At 43.8% G+C, this 22,491-nt stretch overlaps 1 protein-coding gene across 2 annotated transcripts in view; it reads right to left on the bottom strand.

Annotated features, from left to right (window-relative positions):
* CTTN (cortactin) overlaps positions 1-22,491 on the bottom strand; it is a 38,211-nt gene that overhangs the window by 5,289 nt on the left and 10,431 nt on the right. Inside the window, exons 3-13 of one of the 2 annotated variants that reach the window (XM_075837977.1) lie at positions 18,517-18,590; positions 17,344-17,473; positions 15,388-15,498; positions 14,124-14,178; positions 12,791-12,901; positions 11,068-11,178; positions 9,222-9,332; positions 6,565-6,675; positions 3,003-3,058; positions 1,967-2,036; positions 514-662 (exon numbers count right to left, since the gene is read on the bottom strand). In XM_075837977.1, the coding sequence (XP_075694092.1) occupies positions 514-662; positions 1,967-2,036; positions 3,003-3,058; positions 6,565-6,675; positions 9,222-9,332; positions 11,068-11,178; positions 12,791-12,901; positions 14,124-14,178; positions 15,388-15,498; positions 17,344-17,473; positions 18,517-18,590 (1,089 nt within the window). The remainder of the gene's footprint in view (positions 1-513; positions 663-1,966; positions 2,037-3,002; positions 3,059-6,564; positions 6,676-9,221; positions 9,333-11,067; positions 11,179-12,790; positions 12,902-14,123; positions 14,179-15,387; positions 15,499-17,343; positions 17,474-18,516; positions 18,591-22,491) is intronic. The other variant, XM_075837978.1, reaches the window with a different exon arrangement.

Genomic DNA, 22,491 nt, shown 5'->3' with positions numbered 1-22,491 from the left:
TTCCAGCAGAGCAAAGCGTAATCTCGCTGTAACCTGTCATTTACAGAGTGATCTCGCGAGATTACGCTTTGGTCTGCTGTAAGTACCACAGAAACGTTAGTGAAGTGTCGGGATTGTGAATAGACATCCCGTCCTGGCTGGAAGGAATGTCTATTCACTGTCTAAATACTTCAGTAACGTTAATATGTCAGTATAAGACAGCACATAGCGAACAACGCAGTGTCACTATGCGATGACTAAATTAATGGAGAGAAGTGCATGACGCTGATTGGTCACTGATTGGTCAGCGTCATACACTCCTCTTTACTTTAGACCAAGTGGGCATTGTACAAACACGCCCAGTTGGGCATTAAGAAACTAATTAGCATAAAGTTAAAATTGCTCCCAACGTGGTAAAAATAGATCGTTTTTCTAAATAAAAAGCACTGCTGTCACCTACATTACAGCGCCGATCTCCTTATGTAGGAGACAGGACACTTATAATCTGGTGAGCGTCTCTTTAAGTGCACTGACCTGCTGCTTCCTGCGTGCCTGCTCCTGTTCCTGCTTCTCCCGCGCCATCCTCTGTGCTCTCTCGGCCTCAGCCTTCTTCCTGTCTTCCAGTTCTTTGTCCTTGGCCAGGTTCTCAAAGTTTGCCCGTATGCTGCTGGCTTTGTTTCCCTCTGAGATAAAATGTCCAGCACACAACACACACACACAAGGGTTAATCCTGTAGTTACTCTGCCGATTACCAGACAATACTTTGTGAAAACCTCCACTTGTGTTCAGGCCTCCTTGAAGGCAGTTTGAAATATCCTCAATGATCTCATCACAAAGACCTGCGGTGTTACGAAAATGATCAGCGATCTACAGGGATCAATAGTGATCGGGTCTTATTCTTACTACATGATCCTCCGTACATAAGGAATTTTGGGACCAAGTCACGCAGTTACCCCAATGGACAGTTATCTGCAACCAGAGGCTGTATACTTGCCAACGAGTTTGGTGAATCAGACCGCAAAAGGGGCAGATTGTAAACAAATTTTGCATTAAGCGGGTTCTTTCCAGCAATCTGGGGGCATTCCGGGAAGAACAGGGGCAGCACAAACAAATGTCCTTTTATTTGGGCTTGATGGCGGATGTGAGACAAGATAACAGCTGGAGATCCACAGGTTGCACTGGTTTGGGGCCTTTCTGCAGTTACAACCCTGCACCAGTCATAATTCAGACTCCATCCTGGTTCTTATTCCCAGGCACGTTGATTTTTGCAAACAAATGTTCAGGTTCTTGAATCTGGCCGCATTTTATTTGCTTTTTATGTAAATATGTCAAGTGGAAATAAAAATTTGCCCAATGAACAGGAACAATTTGCATACAAATAAGAGGATGAACCAATAGAGGAGGGAATTAGAGCCCGGTCACTAGGGGCTTATAATCTATAGGACGACAATTCGGTCATTTGTACATAAACCTGTGGCACGCTGCGACGTCCGGCATCAGGATAATCAGCAGAATTATACATTGCACTTTTGATGTTTTTTTTCCAGCAAAAAAACAGAAATTTAAAAGAAATAAGGAAAAGTCTAATAGGGAGATTTACCAAGAGTAGTGCAAAGAAAAATGCGGAGTAATTGCCCATAGCAACCAATTAAATTGAATTTCTTATTTGTAAAAGGGTCTCTGGAGTAGTTGCTTTTAGCAACCAATCAGATTCCATCTCTCATTTTCCGGAGACCTTTTCACAAGTAGGAAATTAAATTTGATTTTTTGCTATGGCCAACTATTCCACTTTTTCTTGGCACTACTTTTGGTAAATATCTCCCCCCCCCCCCCCATTTATTTTCTTTATACTCCTTTGTTTAGGATCCACTGCTGGTGTCAACAAGGCCTCGGTATAGGACATTGCTATAGCTTAGATCTCTGGGCACGCATTTATGAAAACGTACATGCAGGTCAGTCAGGTTCATGTTATGCGGCCGTTACTCACCGGCTTCCACCGGCCGCGTTCTCTGATAACTTGGAGCTACTTTCTCCACATCTTCAAAGGAAGAAGCAGCCTGAAAATAGACGTCAGACATCACTCGAAGGTCTATACTGGGTTACAAGTCCGACACATGAACAGTTTTGTGCAAATGTCATTCGTCAATTAGTGGATTGGTTTGTACGGTAAAGCGACACCCAATGAAAAGCTTTATAAAATAATATACTTATTTAAAATATACAGTTTTGTGTATACAGCTCTTATGCAGACGTGTCGCCATGGTTAGACTACACTGTTACTTCCTTTATTCTGCGCCCCTCTTCTAGCTTGTAGGTTAGCAAGAAGAGGAGGCAGAAGAAGTGGAGTAACACAAGACTGCAGGATCAGACTACACATGGGTTGTTTGTAGTCTGTAACCATGGAGACACATGGGTCTGCATAAGAGCTGTATAGAAAAAAAAAACAGTAGCACATTTTTAATCAAGACGATCAACAAAGATGCAAAGTTTTTATATTAGATGTATTGGAGCAATAAAAATTATATAAATCCCTACAATAGAGAGCTATAGACATGATTGCAGAATTATTAAAAATTGAAGCAATTCCGAAAATATTATGGTCTGCAATATTTTTCCAAGATTTTACATTGATGGCTCGAGTTGATTCAGTTATCAGTGTTTGGGGTTGGAACGCACTGACCACACATTGATGGCCCATCCTAAGACAACTAAATAGTAATGTCACAATGGCTAAATCAGTGGCTTCAGTCAATAGCTTCGGCCATGTCATCTTGCAGCCATGAAACCCACCTGAAGACCAGTTGCCGCCGAGTTCTTCCCTACAACGGCGAGTGACTGCAGTAACGTGTCCGACACGACTAACGTGTCCGACACGACTAACGTGTCCGACACGACTAACGTGGAACGTGTCCGACATAACAGTCTGTGTGTTGCTTTGCCACCGGTACAGACCATGACAGCAGAGATCACCCTTTACACCAGACAATTGTAGACGATCATTACTTTCTATAAAAGGGATTTACCTTGTCCATGCGATCCTTCTGCACTCCATACTTCCCACCAAACCCCTTGGAATAATCTAAAAGACAAGCAGAGAGATTACTACATGATCATAGTCACAGACAAAACTATAGATTCCGGTCTATGCCAGTACAGTTCACGAGAAGGTAATATCGCCCTATAGTCAGGAATACACGCAATACCGCCCTATAGTCAGGAATACACGTAATACCGCCCTATAGTCAGGAATACACGCAATACCGCCCTATAGTCAGGAATACACGCAATACCGCCCTATAGTCAGGAATACACGTAATACCGCCCTATAATCAGGAATACACGCAATACCGCCCTATAGTCAGGAATACACGTAATACCGCCCTATAATCAGGAATACACGCAATACCGCCCTATAATCAGGAATACACGCAATATCACCCTATAATCAGGAATACACGCAATATCGCCCTATAATCAGGAATACACGTAATACCGCCCTATAGTCAGGAATACACGTAATACCGCCCTATAATCAGGAATACACACAATACCGCCCTATAATCAGGAATACACGCAATATCGCCCTATAATCAGGAATACACACAATATCTCCCTATAATCAGGAATACACGCAATATATCGCCCTATAATCAGGAATACACGCAATATCGCCCTATAATCAGGAATACACGCAATATATCGACCTATAATCAGGAATACACGCAATATCGCCCTATAATCAGGAATACACGTAATATCGCCCTATAATCAGGAATACACGCAATATCGCCCTATAATCAGGAATACACGTAATACCGCCCTATAATCAGGAATACACGTAATACCGCCCTATAATCAGGAATACACGTAATATCGCCCTATAATCAGGAATCTTGGACATACAGAGATACATTTACCCTGTACGGATCAGATTTTCGATTAATAAGTGAACAGACAATTACTCCTGGCATATAAAGCAGAGCGCCACCATTGATGAAACTTCGCTAATATGACAACAACCTAAAAATCAGAGTCTGACACACCAAAAATTATTAAAATTTATTGATTGAGGACAATAAAAAAAAGAAAGAAACAGGTTAAAAACATAGAGCTGACCCCCAGACGAAGGCTTCCTGCCGAAACGCGTGTCGGGGTGTGATGCCAGACAGTGCTGCTTGTAGTGCGGGTAAGGTATTTTACACCCATCATTGGACAAACCATATAAATGTACACACATTCATTGTTCTCGGGCTGTTCGGCTGCTGTAGTTATATCTTCATGCAATAGGGGAGGGGGGGGGGGGTGACATGATTTTCTTGGCCCTTTGTGGTTTTTTTTACAGGTACATGCAGTAAAGTCTACATCCATAAGTCCAAGTGGGCGTGTTTACAGTAAAAGTACAACTGGGCGTGTATTATGTGTGTACATCGGGGCGTGTTTACTTCTTTTACTAGCTGGGCGTTAGCAATGGGAGTGTATGATGCTGACGAATCAGCATCATCCACTTCTGTTCGTTAACGCCCAGCTTCTGGCAGTGCAAAGACACAGCGTGTTCGAGAGATCACGCTGTGACGTCACTCACTTCCTGCCCCAGGTCCTGCATCGTGTCGGCCACATCGGCACCAGAGGCTACAGTTGATTCTGCAGCAGCATCAGCATTTGTAGGTAAGTAGCTACATCGATTACCTGCAAACGCCGATGCTGCTGCAGAATCATCTGTAGCCTCTGGTGCCGATGTGTCCTCGCTCGTCCGACACGATGCAGGACCTGGGGCAGGAAGTGAGTGACGACACAGCGTGATCTCTCGAGAATACGCTGTGTCTGCACTGCCAGAAGCTGGGCGTTCTGAAGAGAAGTGGGTGATACTTCTCGTCAGAACGCCCAGCTAGTAAAAGTAGTAAAAACGCCCTGATGTAACGAAATACAATACACGCCCAGTTGTACTTTTGCAAGCCTCATTTGCATAAATACAAAAATGGTCATAACTTGGCCAAAAATGCTCGTTTTTTAAAAATAAAAACGTTACTGTAATCTACATTGTAGCGCCGATCTGCTGCAATAGCAGATAGGGGTTGCAAAATCTGGTGACAGAGCCTCTTTAATACATTATACACCATTATGGGTTTATTCTCATTATATAGATTAGGGGATTTTGGTTGTTCTCCATATAGGTATAGCTTCGCTAATATAGTAGAGGACGGTTTACAGCAATTCCCTCTTATACGCCCGTTACCCGGTTTTCTCCCTTGACTCATGGAACAGGGTCAGGAATTAGGGGAGGCGCAGGACCAGGTTACTTCAAGCTCTCAGCCCTCATGACACCCTTCTCCTTTCTTTACTAAGACTGTCATTTGATATATTAGTCTTAAACTTAAATGCGGTGCAGCAAGTTGCGCCAAAAGGTATTAATACAATAAATTTGGCGCATCTTTGGACATTATTCACCAGAATTTGAAATCTACACCTGCTATGAGCAGGCACAGAATTCTGCCATCGCTTATTCCAATTTCTGTAATTAATGATGTTAAATCTGTAAGTCCACAGGAGGCCGTTCCCCTCCTGATCAACCCGACCCACTTTTGAAAAGCGTTGAGAGTTGTTAAAAGTCGCAAATTACTACACAAGTACGGCGTGGTCCATAGTTTGCGACTTTTCTACGCCATAGAAGCGGTATAAAAGCTTTTCAGAAATTTCCTCCATGGTGTTAAATGATAGAATTCTGGCTGCCTGATGCCAACAGTAGGGGGAGCTTAAGAGCTTACTGCATACACTGCTCCCAAGCTCCCACTAGTGGCGACTACAGGCAGAATTTTATCTTTTAACACTAGGACTGTATGGATACTATGTTCTTCCTATTACAAGATCTGGTTTAATACCATTTATTAGTCTACAAACAATGTTCTACTCACCAAGAACATAGTCCTCACCTCTTTGTTTCCCCCAAATGCAATTCTATGACATATCAATAAGGACACATCAGAAGTCAGAGCTGCAGCAACCCTAAAACAGGCTGGTCTCATGCTCAGCCACCAGTGGAGAAGTGACTGTCCCTGCCCGGCCGCAGAGAATTAAATGGAAGTTAAATGTTTTTTTTTGTGTGAGGAAAGCAGAAAACAGGGTCACTCTTGCCCATAAGCAATGTCCTATTCAAGTGAATGCGGCTGAGCTGCAATACCAGAAACAGCCCATGGAGAGGAGTGGCGCTGTTTACATTTTTATTGGATTTCACATTTTATCATCATATAGAATTCAATTTAGGAACTGAAGTATCCGAAAATTCCTCTACATATCTATGTTAATACCAATTTCTATAAGATATATTTTTTTAAAGAAATAAAATAGCAAAACCACATTAAAAAAAAAAATAATGACGTTTTGAACCGCAATTTGTGCCCATCACCGGGATGTAGAGATTGTAATGTGGCTGAATCTGTCCCTAGCCATTAGTATGAGGCACCCACTTCCCAGAGCACAGTAGTATAGGGTTACAGTACACAGTGAGGGGGAGACACGGGAGAAAATTAGACAGTAAAGGACAGAGAAGCACGCGGACCACGTTACGAGGAGCGGATGATCACAGAATACCTTTTTGGGACTCGTGGAGTTGAAGTTTCTCTTGGTGATCCCAGCCAAGCGCACACTTGTCTTGTCTGTCTGTCTGCACACCAAACTTTCCTCCAAACCCTTTCACATAGTCTACACACAGAAATCCACGTGCCATTAAATGGAAATGAGACACACCCCATGCACATTAAACAGGTTACCAGTTACGGACGTCTGCTGCGGCTTAGTACCCAGCGGGACAGGTGACGTTAGATTAGGGTGAGCCTTTTAAATGGAAACTGACTTAAACAATTGTCTGTACGGCATTAAAAAGGCCGACTAGTGTACAATAAAACCGTGAAAACCGCTTTTTAATATCTTACATCTATGCCGAGATATCATGGTATAAATTCACAGGTCCGAAGCCTGAGGCTGCACTACTGAAAGATTCTGATAACAGGTCTCCTTCTGATTTCCATCATGCGCAGTGATCAATTTCCCACCTGGCATGAATAGTGGTGGTTCTGTAGGGGCGCGGATGTATTTGGCAACTTTGATTTGCCTGAGGTCTCCATGACAACACTTAACAGAAATCAGAAGGGAACGAGTAGTCGCTCAGTAGTGCAGCCTTAGGGTTTTGGCCTGTAAATTTTAGGGGACCATAGCTCAACATAGGAGAAAGATATTAAAAATTGGATTTCACATTTTTGAACTCTGTAAAGGGTTGTTTTTTTCTAAGGGACGCCTTTAATGTAATTATGGAGCTTTATTTCCCCATAAAAATGGTTAATGAATGGCCATACTGACTTAATCCCATGGTATACTATTTATATACTGTGGTATGTATAAGGTTAGGACCGATCACTATACATATGCAAATAAGCATACACATTACATTAGGTCCTATATGATAAAAGCGCAAACGTCACACGACAATGCTGACATTTTATAATCAGATCGGCTATTGTACAGTTTCTACTTAATAGGCTCAGTTGGGAACAAGTCTTGCTGGAAGATCAAGCCCTTTAATACAAGACAATTAAAATGAGGTTGTCACACGTTTCAACAGGTAATAAAGCAGGAGGACAGGGGGAAGGAGGTCAGTGGCCCCCTCCATTGCAGAACACAGGAACGTTACGTTGGACCAGTCCATAAATGGTGAAGGGACAGGCAGCAGACACCCTATAAATACCCTTCAGATCTCCAACAATCATAGAGGCCAATGGTGGCAGCATTTCACATTTCTCGATGTAGCTGTAAAATGTTTTTACTAAATAATACAAATGGATGATTCAAAGTGTTGAAAAAAAGGCACAATTATAGCTAGATGGACGTGTTATTGTGGCAAAACACTAGGATGGGACTTATCCTAGCAGAATTTTATCACTTACGGTGCTGAAAAATAATGACAGCAAATTTGTAGCTCGAGGATCAATTTAAAGTTGCCTGAAGGTGCAAAACCTTTCAACCCTTTGGCGCTAGAGGTGAAACATGGCGTTATTGTCTGGGCGTGTTGGGTCATTTGTACGTTGTTTTATTTTCAATATCAGCTGCTTATATGATAAAGGTATTGCCATTATGCAAGTGTAACGGCCCATGCACGGCGACAATTGGATGGGTGGGGTGAGTGTTTTTAACCTATTAGCCAGAGAGGAGAGCCACTGCAAAGTGTAGGTCACTCCCTGAAGGATTCAATGCGACCATTTATTACATGGCTGTCCAACCACTTAAAGCGACCCACCAGTCGCGGCAAAATAAACGAACGATAGTAGAATGATTTTAACTTACCTAGTGTGCATCCCTTTGGTTCTTCTCGCTCCGTTGCCTCGTTCCCGGTCCTGGCGAACTTCCATCCAAGATGGCCACCGCATTCTCAGACTTGCATCGGGAGCAAAGTCTGCAAGTCTGAGACACTCCCTTCTCCTTCACCGACGCTTCTCCAGCGCTGGCCCATCAGAGGGCGGTAAAGGAGGAGGAGGGCGTGTCTCAGACTTGCAGACTACGCTCCCTATGCAAGTCTGAGAACGCGGCGGCCATCTTGGATGGAAGAGAACGGGGACCGAGAACGAGGGAACAGCGAGAGAAGAAGCACATTAGGTCATTTTTTGTGCGGACTGGACAGTCGCTTTAAACGGGTGCCACCTGCAGTTTACCCCAGTGATAGCAGCTGTTTGCCGGAGGTTTCAGCTTCCAACAGGTCAGTGCTGATAAAAGGGGTGCTGGAGCCTTTACAAGAAGCTTTAATCGCTGGGGGTTTCATTTTTGGGGGAGAAATTTTTTTTTTGCGATTATAAAATACGACCAATAAAGTGGAAATATCACTGATGTACAAAGTCAGCGTCCAACCAGATTCGATGTTTTGAAGAGTCCAGCTCATCGGTTCAACATCAATAACTTTATATACACATGTATACTGCCACCATTAGCTACGGAAACCTCTAGAAATACCACGTTAACTCAAAGCATCCGACCTGGAGAATGAGAAGGTTAGTTCTTTTGTTAAGATATTTTTCGTTCTTTTCACATATAATAAAATGAAAGTATCGGGGTCCATATCCACACGCTCCGGTCGATACCATAACCTGGTATTCATTGTATTGCGCAGCACTTTGCGGGATACAGACATGGGCTGAGCCCTTCCCTGGTCACAATGATGGGCCAGGGACATAAACCAAAATAGAAAAGCTGTAATACTGAACCTTTCTGGGATTCGTGCTTCTCAGTCTTGCTTTGATACTCATACCCCATAGCGCTCTTGTCTACGTTGTCTTTATCGACACCATATTTACCACCAAAACCTCTGGAATAATCTACAAATTGAAGACACATAAGAACATTGGTATCCGGGATATACAGTCATTAAACTCACCTAGACACATCTTATAATTCATATATAGACCATCAAGTTCTCTCCTGTATCAACTTTTAAATAACTAAATCATGGAGCATATACAGAGCCTCTATATTTATGCACCTTCCTGAATCTTATATTTTCTGGACAGACCATAACCTATATAGAATGACTGGATGTGTGTAAATCATTGAGCAACGTCAACTAATCCTTAAAGGAATTCTTTGGGCAAAATGGATACATTGTGTTATGTTTAGTGCAAGTCCTGGGGGGGCGGAGCATGACACAGGGATTCTCTTTGGTGTTCGTTGAATCCTTGAGTCATGCACCGCCTCCTGCTCTACACTGGATATTGGAGACTTCCTTTCAATTAAGTAGCATAGGAGGCCTAACAGATCAGCTTTAGACAGCATAGTGTAGAGGGGAGATGCAGAGTTTAGGGATATATCGTTCTCTATGATTTGATTCATTAATTTTGTAACGTAAAATGTGGTTTAGGTGCTGCCAGGACTCAAAGCATGTGAGTTTTCCTTCGCTCCGCTCACATACTAGCTTTTCCTGTATAGAAACTCATACGGGAGTGGTCAATGTGTGTGGAGCGGGGAGGAGGATTCACAAGCTCGCTCTACGAGTGGACGTGGGAAGGAGGTCTCGCAGGCCCGCTCCACGAGTGGACGGGGGATGGAGGTCTCTCAGGCGCGCTCCACGAGTGGACGGGGGATGGAGGTCTCGCAGGCGCGCTCCACGAGTGGACGGGGGATGGAGGTCTCGCAGGCGCGCTCCACGAGTGGACGGGGGATGGAGGTCTCGCAGGCGCGCTCCACGAGTGGACGGGGGATGGAGGTCTCGCAGGCGCGCTCCACGAGTGGACGGGGGATGGAGGTCTCGCAGGCGCGCTCCACGAGTGGACGGGGGATGGAGGACTCGCAGGCGCGCTCCACGAGTGGACGGGGGATGGAGGACTCGCAGGCGCGCTCCACGAGTGGACGGGGGATGGAGGACTCGCAGGCGCGCTCCACGAGTGGACGGGGGATGGAGGACTCGCAGGCGCGCTCCACGAGTGGACGGGGGATGGAGGACTCGCAGGCGCGCTCCACGAGTGGACGGGGGATGGAGGACTCGCAGGCGCGCTCCACGAGTGGACGGGGGATGGAGGACTCGCAGGCTCTCTACGAGTGGACGGGGGATGGAGGACTCGCAGGCTCTCTAAGAGTGGACGGGGGATGGAGGACTCGCAGGCTCTCTACGAGTGGACGGGGGATGGAGGACTCGCAGGCTCTCTACGAGTGGACGGGGGATGGAGGACTCGCAGGCTCTCTACGAGTGGACGGGGGATGGAGGACTCGCAGGCTCTCTCTATAAGTCCTGGCAGCAGTTAAACAGATTTTTACATGAAAATACGGAAACAAGTCAGTCATAGAAAACTATATAATCGCAGAGTTCAGTATCTCCCCATCCAGTCTATGGACCTGACAAGCTCTTTGTACGGTGTTGTGTACTTCTGAAGCAGAACTAGCACCAGTTTTCCAGAAAGCATATTTAGTGTAGAAATGCATGTCAGGAGACTTATAAGCCACATTTCTTTGCCAAGATCATCATCAATACTGCCAAGAAACACCCATTTTAATGCAGAGCTACGAAAAACGGGACGGTTGGGTATGGAGAGGTATTCGTGTTCATTCGGAATTACAAACCTTTCTGTGACTCGTGTTTCTCAGTTTTTCCTTGGTAATCAAATCCTACAGCGCTCTTATCCACACGGTCGGCCTGAACACCGAATTTTCCACCAAAGCCAGTGGAATAATCTGCAGAAAGACAAAAGAATGAAGCCGCATTTAGAATCCAAATCTTTATAAATTACTTCTCTCTGTAGATAACTTGTGCATATATATGGGTTACGATGACGACTATGCTCAGCATGGACACCACACTTTTCAATTCTTATGTCAGAAATTTGTTTTCAGAAAAATGGCACAATAGCATCTTCCACTTCTGTCTCCATTTCAACATTAATTATTGGACATTCTAATAGATGACACACAAAACATAGTATTTCTATTCCCCACGCTACCAGGGTACTTGTACACTCCTCACAAAAACCATCCGTTTCCAGACAAGCACGACTACTCCTGGCAAACTAATGTAGAATAAGTGTTCATACACTCATCCTGCAGATTACATCCAAGTTCCCTTAATCCTACGAAATTATAAACACGCAAAGGAAGAACCGTGAATATTATTTTTATAAATACCATAGTTGAGAAGTGACTGACACACACACACACACACACACACACACACACACACACACACACACGATCCCTAGAACCACAGCAATTAGCAGATAGAAGAGGGGCTGAGCGAGTGGCCACACATTTCTGCCCGCAGCAGAGTCCCCCAGAGAGGGAGCCACTCTTTCCAGGGGGGGCTCATCATTCTGGCTAATAAAGGGGGGTATCCAAGTAAAAAAGAGTTGTCCAAGCTTTCGTCAACGTGGCTGCTTTCTTCCAAACACAGTGCTACACCTGTACACAAGTTGTGTGTAGCATTGCAGCTCAGCCTCATTCACTTCAATGGAGTTGATCTGCAATATGAAACACAACCTATGGACAGTCATGGCTCTGTATCTGGTGGAAAAAAAAGGGCATCTGCATTCTTTCCAAAAGCAGCGCCACTCTTATCCATGGGCTGGGTCTGGTATTGCAGCTCAGCCCCATTCAAAATGAAAAACTGCAATACTAGCCCATGGACAAAAGTGGCGCTGTTTCTGGAAAGAAAGTACATCCCGTTTTCTTTGCAGTGTATATTGGAGGATTTCCTGACATCTACCTCCAACTGATTCCACTGTATAGACGTACAGAGGAATCCGTAGCCCATAGGCTCCCATGTTAAAAAACGAAGGTTAAATACTTTTTTGCGGGATGCCTCTGTATAAATAGTTTAGCAGCCTAGGCTATTCCATACAGTTGAACAAAAACATATACCGACGTATACCAGCCTGACTGAGGCCAAAAGAACACTTTTTGGCCTCCGTCGGGTGGATGGGGGGTCAATGCTGTCGGGAGCTTTCCTGCTGAATACGCCAGGAAGACTCTGCAAATGCCGTGTACATTCAGCATGGACAACCCTTTTATATTTTTTATAAGGGGGGCATTGTAAAGCGCAAAACGTGTGCAAAAGTGGTTTAGGACAAAATAAATAAAATGTATTAGCTGGATCAGGGAAATGCCCGTTTACATCTAACGGACCCAAGGAAATGTCATTGTCCCTTCATCTTTCCTTTAGAACAATGTTTCAGCGTTCTCTTTAAATGAGCAATCGTTCCCAGGGAGACTGTGCCCCTCGGCTTCTGCGAGGTCTCCGTTCCCTAGTTGGAGGCTACTCGTCACGAGTCACATTTCTCATTTTGACACAAACCTTTCTGGGATTCATGTTTTTCCGTTTTGCCCTTGTAGTCGAAGCCGACAGCGCTCTTGTCCACACGGTCAGCTTGAACGCCATATTTGCCCCCAAAGCCACTGGTGTAATCTGAAAGGATTTGTTAAGTCACGTTATCTTAGAATTGCAAATGGTTTTGAAATCTATCAAATTCAATCTGTGTTCAAATAAAAGTAAAATCTGAACACTTCTATACAACTCATGTAACAGTAATGATACCCTATGGTGTGTCAGATCCACTGTAACAGGGGCAGAATGCCAAAATTCTTGTGGCTGCATATCTTACAGGAGAATCCCTCCCCTTAAAGAGGTAGCATCAAAGGTTAAATTCCTCTGTAGCGCCACAACAGGACAAATGAGGCATTGCAGAGAGCACACTGAAATTAGCGAAGAATTGTAAAGTTTGAGATACTCTTTCTGGTCGCTCTCCACTCTGGTTAATAGATGAGGGGGTCCAGAACAGACGACCCCCTCTATTAACTCAGAAGTCCCTATTAGAGTATTTAAAAATGGATTTACTAAACCAGGTAACCCATTTAAAAAGTCATTTTTTTCTCTGGTCTATATTCATCTGGAAAATGTGACACCCTAACAGCTTAGGTCCAGTTCACACCTGCGTTTGTTTTCCGTTCTGCTCCTCTGACAGAGCAGAACAACTGAAAACGTCGGGAGCGCCAGTTTCATTGTACGATGGACACCATCGGCGACTGACGTAACCCAATGTCTTTAATGGGTTCTGTTGGCTTTCAGTCAGGGGGTCTGTGGTTTTACCAGTAACAGCGCTACATGCTGCGCTATTGTTTCAGGTATTTTATGCCGGATCTGAGACGGAGGCCGCTAACGGAGCCTCCAACACAGATGTGAACAGGCCCTTAGCTGGGCCCCTATAATACAGGGGGGATAATTTTACGTCATATTACCGTACAGCACCTGGCATAAAGATGAAACTTCCAGGAATGCAAATTACTACAGCAAGTGATGTACAGACAGTGAACAAAAGTAGGGAATGCTGTGAGATTTCAGCTCTGAAGGCTACAGAATTATAAATGCAACTAGGACCTTTAATACAGGCTGTAATTAAAGAATCAGCAAAGATAAGTAACGAATTGTACGGGCCATGTTTTATTTAAATGCAATGTCTTGCAGGACTTTACTTTGCTCTTGATACGGTTACACTACATTTCTGCGGATAGAAGATGGAGAATTACACTGTGTGTATTGCGCCAATAATTCAGCAATTGTGCTAAGAAACATGTCATACAGAGATTCTGCAGATTACCTGTACATCAAAGAGCTGCGCTCGGCTCCCTACCTTTCTGGGATGCATGCTTCTCAGTCTTCCCTTGATACTCAAAACTCATAGCGGACTGTAGAAGACAACCAGGGTTAGAGAACACGTATTGTAATAGGAAAAGCGAAGAAACTGAACAAGTAACACGACATCAGCTGCAATTATGTTTAATGAGGAATGAACACTAATGGCCACATTAAAAGTGCACCTCGAGCTATGGAGAACGCCAGACACGTCAGAGACACGGCAGGAGGTTTTCTTGGGGGGACATCCATGTTCTGTGACCCTTGCCCTGCCGAGTACTCTGCCTCTTTGGCTTGCGTTACAGTCTATGTCTCGTCTTTACCTCTTGGGAAGCCAAGAATGCAAAAGTCCACTGCCCCTTTAATCTATCAATTGAAATGTCAGCTCCTGGACCAGCACCAAGAAGGACTCCGCACATGTCTGGAATTGTAACTGGATGGACACTTTAATCAGTGCTGGGAACTCATCACGACGTTCACATGAATATTAAAAATAGAGATAAAACCTTAGGAGTTTCTCTGAAGTTATCTGATGTTTAAAAAGCCAAGAATAAGATATAGAAGTTGATGAGAGGAGTGAATGGCTTACAGCCTGCCCTGCAGGATCATCAATGCTCTTAATATGAGCCTGAGGAGGAATCCTGGGAAGTAAGGCGCCCCCTGCGATGCTAAAGAAATATATATATACCTCAGGGGGTGCATATTTATTTTTTTGGACACGATGGAACAGATATAGACTATCAAATTCAGAGTGTGGGACACATCTATAGCGTACCACCTGACAAAACACCGGTGTAGCGCGCACCGTATTCTAGCAAAACGTGCACTTGGGGAATATGGTGCGGTATTGATGCAGCAAAGTGTGAAGAAGGAACTTTGGGGTATTTTGTGAGCTATGTTCACACCACGTTTGTGATCGCTGATGGGCCCGACGTGCTAAAAGAGTGTCCTATTTGGCATGGGTAGTATATGTCGGCATGCTTTTTGTTCTTACTGTATTGAAAAGCGTAGTTAACTGCACATGTCAATACAGGGGATCCTGCAAAGAAAACAAAAACAACAAAACGTACACCACATGATATACACTATTTTTAAACGTTAGTAAACGGGCTACCGAAGACAGGGCAATAGATTTCGCTTATAATTTAGGAGACTTTCCCAGTGTATGGGGTGACAGAATTGTACAAACAAGATCTGAACAGAGCCTAATGGCCGGGAACATGAATAGCGAGTATATGGCAAATACTATAAGATGACCTCACCTGATCCACACGATCTGTCTGAACGCCAAACTTCCCTCCAAAGCCCTTCACCGAATCAGACTGTGAGCAGTGCTTGGACAATTTTGCCTGGTACTCATGTCCCACAGCAGACTAGAAGGAGAAGGAAGCCTTAAATCAGTACTTATTGTAGGATTGTACCAGTATAACGCACCAATCGGACCCGACAGGACAGGAACAAGGAGCAGGAAAGTGGCTATGCCAAACCCTGGAGTTAGAGATTATCCCATCACTTCCTGTTCCCTACAGAGAGGCCGTCGTGCACATCCATGAGAAAGCTCAACATGAGGCCTGTGAATCAGCTGGCAGCCGCTTCAATAGCTCCTTTAAAACAGTCATCTCATTTAGAGGCGGCTTCCTGGCTTATAACATCAGCTCTGTGAGTTGTCACACACCGCAGCCAAAGCCAGATACAATGAACGCCGCCTGTGGAGTCCTAAATGCAGCGAATATTAACCCAAGTCCAATTTTCATGAAATAAATTTTTCTATTTTTGTCTCCCCGCAATCAGTCAGCGGCAATTTCTTCATCTTTATGACCACATCGCTATTGAGGCCTTGTTTATTTGTAGGATGAGTTACAGAATTTTAGGCATCATTTTGTTTACCTTAAATGATACGCTAACTTTATTGTGTAGAGTTTCATAAGTATGGCGATACCACATATGTATGCTTAATAAAAGTTCCCAATATTAATAAGTAAAAAGTATTTATTTAAAAACAATGGTGATAATAGTCCCATATATATATAGATTAGTCCCAATAGGGGATTTTGATTATTATACGTTTATTTTTACATGTAAGGCGGCCTACTGGATTATACAAAGGTATGCCCTAGCAGGCAACAGCACAGGACACATCTGGGGTTCTTGTTAAGACTCCTGTCTGCCAAAGTACAGTCACCGTTTTTGGGATGCCGGGGCAGCAATTGTTATTCAATAGATGCCCCCTCCCATTAACAGAACTGTTACTTCTACCGATCACAATGATGAAGGGGGTTAAACAGCCGGGCTCAGCGATTCTGTGCCTGTGAGCCCACTTGTCACATGTACATATATACACGCAGAGACACTTCAGAGCTGCATTCACAATTCTGCCGGATGTTATTAGAAACAGACAGCAGTCAAGCTCCTATACTGTGATGAGACAGATGGATTTTGGGCTCGTCCACACGTAGCAGAGTTGCTGCGTATTTTATGTCCGGAATTGCGGACGGAAAATACGCAGAATACAGTAGCAGCAAAGTGGGTGAGATTTAACAAATCTCATCTGCTGCGTAAAAATTCAGACCAGAAATTGACCTGCGGTGCGTAGATTTCCTGCTGCGGAAAGTGGACTGAATTGCTGCGTTTTTCTGAGATGTCACCATCTCATAACGCTGAGAAAAACGCAGCAAAATACGCACCATTTTCTGCAGAAAAACATAAAAAAAAATCACAGGAAATGGTGCGTTTTTTCCGCCGCGGAATGTCTGCTACTTTAAACGGAATTGCTACAGAAATTTTCTGAAGCAATTCCGTTACGTGTGGACAAACACAATGTCTGTTCTCAAGGCTTCAGTTTTCAGAATGCTTACCCCTAGGCACAAGTTCTGTGCAGACATTAAGCCACCAGAGAATGCAGTGAGATTTCAGCTCTGGACAAGAATACTGTCTAACAACCAATTACAGTGCAGCTTTCATTCTTTCAGAGCCGTTTAAGAAATGAAAGCTGATCTCTAATTGGTTTCTATGTGCAACGAGGCCAGTGACAACAATGATTAAGCCATCTTTATTATAGACTAGTGCAATTTTTTTTGCAAAATACTGGTGCATAGGTCCAACAGTCATGAGGCTGCGTAGGGAACAGAAGTGTGTCACGTTTTATATGAGTTCCGACAAATGTATTACGTAGCAAGCGCCATGTAGATGAATTTGGGGCCATGAGCTCCACCTTTCACCTTGTCCATGCGGTCCTGCTCCACACCAAACTTTCCTCCATAACCATGAGAGGCTTTGGGTCCATCATCCAGCTCTTGTAGCTTCAGGGACTGGTGCTCTTGGGAGACATTTTCCCTCAATGTATGGATGCTAAAGGAAAGATAAAACGAAAAATCCAATATGACAATGCTATACGACTCCCAATGACCCAATATATAAAATGTAGCAGTTCTTAGTCAGAGGAAATGTCCAATTTGGACAAGACCATTTTTAAATGACGACCAGCTGGCAGCGGGGTGCCTATTTTTGTTGCGGAGAATGCTGCATCGGAAATGTGGCATAATATGGCGTCCAGTCAAATGAATGGGCAGCCATGTAATACATGGGATGTCCTACAAAGCTGGAGCTGCTCTTTGCAGCAACTCTCCGACCTAATAGGGGGGTCTGGAGTGGAGGACTGATGCATGTGCGCTCCAATAGGACAAGTGTTGTCCTGATTTTCTTATGGTTGGCACCACATGACTAGCGATCAGCTGTTATTGCTGGGGAAAGCAGCCTCCAGGTACTCATCGCTCCTGCAGTGCTGCCGTTGAAATGATGAATTATACAACACGCCCGGATATCCACGACCCGTCCTAATAATACATGCATCCGCTGGGTTATCCAGAATGAGCGCTGCGCTACGTACCCGCTCCCCACCCTGACAAATCGAAAGGTGTTCCAAACAGAGGGCAGCTCTACCTAAAAGGTAGTCCTGACTAGATAAAACCTGTCAGAACGCCCTGTTAGAGCATATGGATCTCAAAGAGAGGGGTTCCCTATTCGGGACCCTATAACTTGGTGCAATGAGTGCCTCCCGCCCTGATGGACTTGGTAGGACCCCTTACTACAGTTTTATCCATTCCCCTTTAAATGGATGTCCCGTACGGATTGTACAAGAGCCACTTCTGCTCTACTCCCTATGCAGATATGGATCTGTCAACACAAAAGGCCTGCCAGGAAGACCCGATTATTTACTGTGGGCACACGCCAGAAGCCCACAATGCTGAGGAGCCAAATTCAGATCACCTTTCATTTGTTGGGCTCCACTGCTATTCTGCATCTGTAATTAGCGCAGAGTATGAGAGATTTCAGGCAGGGACTTTCTGATACAATGTAATGAATGGTGGATATTTGCGGTGAGAATTACTTACTTGATGTGTTCCTGGTGCCCAGATCCTTCGACGGTTTTTGCTCCCCATCTCTGTTCCTTCTCACTGAGGTCATTCTATAAATAAAAAAAATTATATATTCAGAAATCTGAACGCAGCTCTGGATGTGACTGGAGTATAAAATGGAATGCTGCATAAGAGAACATTGAATCATATATATAGCTCTGAGTGTTCGTGTATAAATGTGTGGTTTTGACTAGCTTAGGCTTTGTTCACATCTGCATGGTTATTTCAGTTTTTCTGGACAGTCATGGGAACAGAAAAATGAAAATAATGGAAGGGCAAGATCAGTCACCAACAGCGCCAGACGGAACCCATTGACTTTAATCGATTCCATCGGGATTCCATCATGGCTTCCGTCACTTTACCGGACAAAATATCGCTATTTTGTCGGGGATTATTGCCGGAATCTTCTTCATAGGCTCATAATAGAGCCTTCTACGTAGATTTGAACACCGCCCTAAAGAGGTTATTAAATGTTATGTAAATTAAGCTTAATATTTAATTCTGCAACCTTCGAATATACTTTGTTTTTCAGTCCATCACCACTTTCACAATATATGCTTGCGGTCAGTGAACAGAAACATTCTTGGCGTGAGTCCCAGGTGCTGCGAGGCACCAATAAACCGCTCTGCTTTAGGCTAGGACAGCAACTGAATTTTTGCCCAGCTGAAGAAAAGCCTAGACACAGCTGTCTGTAAACCTGCTTACACAGCTGAGAGTTTGCAGCAATGTAACAGTGTAGTTAAGAGTTATCAGACTGGAGTCCAGGACACGAAAGAGCTTTGTGCTTAGCTCATAGCGGATTGAATACACCGGATACATTGTAAACTTATCACTAGTTGAGGACAAAATGTAAACAAGAACATTTCCATTGACTGGTAGCAAGCAGAGATCTTGAAAAATGTTATGAATTAAAGTGACCAGTCTCCTAGGCAACCATGCGACATCAGAAGCCTCTCCTGTTTGAAATAAGGATTTCCATCCAATAAAACATAAAATGACCAAATATTGGACAATCGGAAACTAGAGCAGCAAATGTGGCGGACATTTTTGCAAAACGGACAACAGGAAGTGCAGCCATATTGGTACTGCTCAGATACTGATGGTAAAACTATCTCATTGATATTAACAGAACATGCTGACGAAATGACAGCTTATCAAAGGTGACAACCAACCAATATGGCTGCACGTCCTGTTGTCACTTTTGCAAAAATTGCCGTCGCAACGAAACTGTAAAACGTCCACATCTCTGAATTAAAAAAAAAACAGAATGACAAAATTCAGACTGTTGCTCTAACTTGTGATTTACGGATATTAAATGTTACATTTTGGGTGGAAATCCACTTTAACCGGTTAAGGACTAGGCTGTTTTACAGCTATATGACCAGAGCAAATTTCACAATTTTGCTATGCGCTTCTTTAGATGACTATAACTCAGCAGGTGAATAAAGTTCATCTTTGAATTTTACACTCTTTTTAAAGCACATATAGGGCTTTGTTTTAGTGGCATTTGTCAGTATATATAGTTTTTTTTTTTTTCTCTAAAGTGGGCAAAATTGGAAAAAAATGCAAGAATTTAACAATTGCGTCGGTTTATGATAGCATTTTTCACACACGGTATAGACCACGGCCAAAATTCATCTCCTTTCACGTTCTTCCACTTCTCCCGTGCATGGGGATACCAAATATGTGTGCCTTATTCGCTGTGCGGGCATGTGCCAGGGCTTGGCATAAAAGGAGGCTTTTTGGCCTTTTCGGTCCAGGAATTTTGCATTTGATTTTATAGCCGTATACTGTTTTCTGGGGGGCGTAATGCTGCTGAAACATTAGAAACACCCCATAAATTACTTCATTCACACAAGTAGACCCCACAAGGTTTCCTTCAAGGGGTTTATCATATTTTTAGCAAGTCCAGTTTTCTTCTGAAAGTTTCTTGAATAAGATGGATCAAAATAAAATCAGGACTTTTTTAGCAAATGCGTCAGTTTAGGCTAGTATTTTTCACACACGATATAGACCACGGCCAAAATTCATCTCCTTTCACATTCTTCCACTTCTCCCGTGCATGTGGATACCAAATATGTGTGCCTTATTCACTGTGCGGGCATGTGCCAGGGCTTGGCATAAAAGGAGGCTTTTTGGCCTTTTCGGTCCAGGAATTTTGCATTTGATTTTATAGCCGCATACTGTTTTCTGGGGGGCCTAATGCTGCTGAAACATTAGAAACACCCCATAAATGACTTCATTCACACAAGTAGACCCCACAAGGTTTCCTTCAAGGGGTTTATCATATTTTTAGACAGTCCAGTTTTCTTCTGAAAGTTTCTTGAATAAGATGGATCAAAATAAAATTAGCAATTTTTTAGCAAATGCGTCAGTTTATACCAGCATTTTTCACACACGGTATAGACCACGGTCAAAATTAATCTCCGTTCACATTCTGCCACTTCTCCCGTGCACGGGGATACCAAATATGTGGCCTTATTTATCACATAGAGATGTAGGAGGGCGGAGGATAGAAGAAGATTATTTCACATATCGCTTTTTTTCAAAGCTGGTTTTACAAAACTCAACAGAGTTGCTATAACACTTCCAAAATATCTGCTCTTGAAGCAGAAATCTCAAAATATTCATCTAGGGGTATAATGGGAATTTATTTTTTGGGGTTTTCTAAAATAAGAAATTGCAGGTTAATGCAAATGGAGCTCTCCAGCAGATGAACTTTAGAAAACATCAAACATGACATCCACCCCCCACCCATTCCCTCCCTCACCCTTGGAGTAAAATCAGGGGAAAAATAAAAACGTAGTTTAGGGCAAATATATTTTCAACAAATTAACTAAAATCTAATAATTCAGAACAGTGTGGTATTTTTTAAAACATGGCTCAATGCACAGGCCTGGTTGTGAGGGACATGAGGGACAAAAATATCGGGAATCTTTGCGGTGCCCGTCTTTTCTGCAGACGCGGCACTTTTTCTGGGGGTTGCTTCTGGTTGGTGTTGGGGGAATCCGACTGATGAAGTGTCTTTCAGTCAGTCGCGTGACATCCTCAGACTGGGGGCATTCTCGGGTGTCCTGAACATCAAAAATGAGGCCTTCAATAATTTTTTCCTGGAAATCCAGGTATGTGTCTCTGCCTCTGTTTTTTTTATAGAGCACAAATGAGTTGTGGATGGCCACCTGTAACAAATAAATGGCCACCTTTTTGTACCAGGTTTTAGTTTTGCCCCTCTTTCCCTCACTGCCACTGTTCCTGCGGTATGAATCGTGCTTAGCACATACACATCTTTGCGATCCCTGAACTTGACCGCCAGCAATTCTTCAGATGCATAAGCACAGGAGTCCCCCTTTACCATGCGCTTCCCCACTAATTGCTGTGGAAAACCAATTCTGTTTTTGCGCATGGTACCACATGCCCCAGTCCTTGCAGCATGCAAATGCCTAAACAGGGGCACACTGGAATAAAAATTATCACAGTACAGGTGGTACCCCTTGTGAAGCAGAGGCTGCATTATCTCCCACACAATCTTACTGCTGGTGGAAAGATCAGGGGGGCATCCAGGAACATTTATTGTGCGGTCCCGCCCTTCATAAATCCTGAAGGCGGTGGTATATCCTGACCCGCTTTCACACAATTTGTAGAGCTTAACGCCATATCTTGCCCTTTTGGAAGGTAGATATTGGCGAAAGCTAAGTCTGCCATGAAAGTTGAGGAGGGATTCGTCCACACTTACATTCTGCTCAGGGGTGTAGAGTTGCAGAAATAAATTATTCAGGGAATTTATTAGCGGTCTTATTTTGAACAACCGATCCCGGTTTGCATCGGTACTTGGGGGGGCCTGTGCGTTGTCATTGAAGTGGAGGAACCTCATTATTGTCTCATAACGAGACCTGGGCATTACTGCAGAATATACTGGGGTGGCTTGGGCGGGTCTTGTTGACCAGTAAGACC

The sequence above is a fragment of the Rhinoderma darwinii genome, chromosome 9 (assembly GCF_050947455.1).
Source record: "Rhinoderma darwinii isolate aRhiDar2 chromosome 9, aRhiDar2.hap1, whole genome shotgun sequence".
Classification (NCBI taxonomy): Eukaryota; Metazoa; Chordata; class Amphibia; order Anura; family Rhinodermatidae; genus Rhinoderma; species Rhinoderma darwinii.
This window is presented reverse-complemented; position numbering and strand designations above follow the sequence as displayed.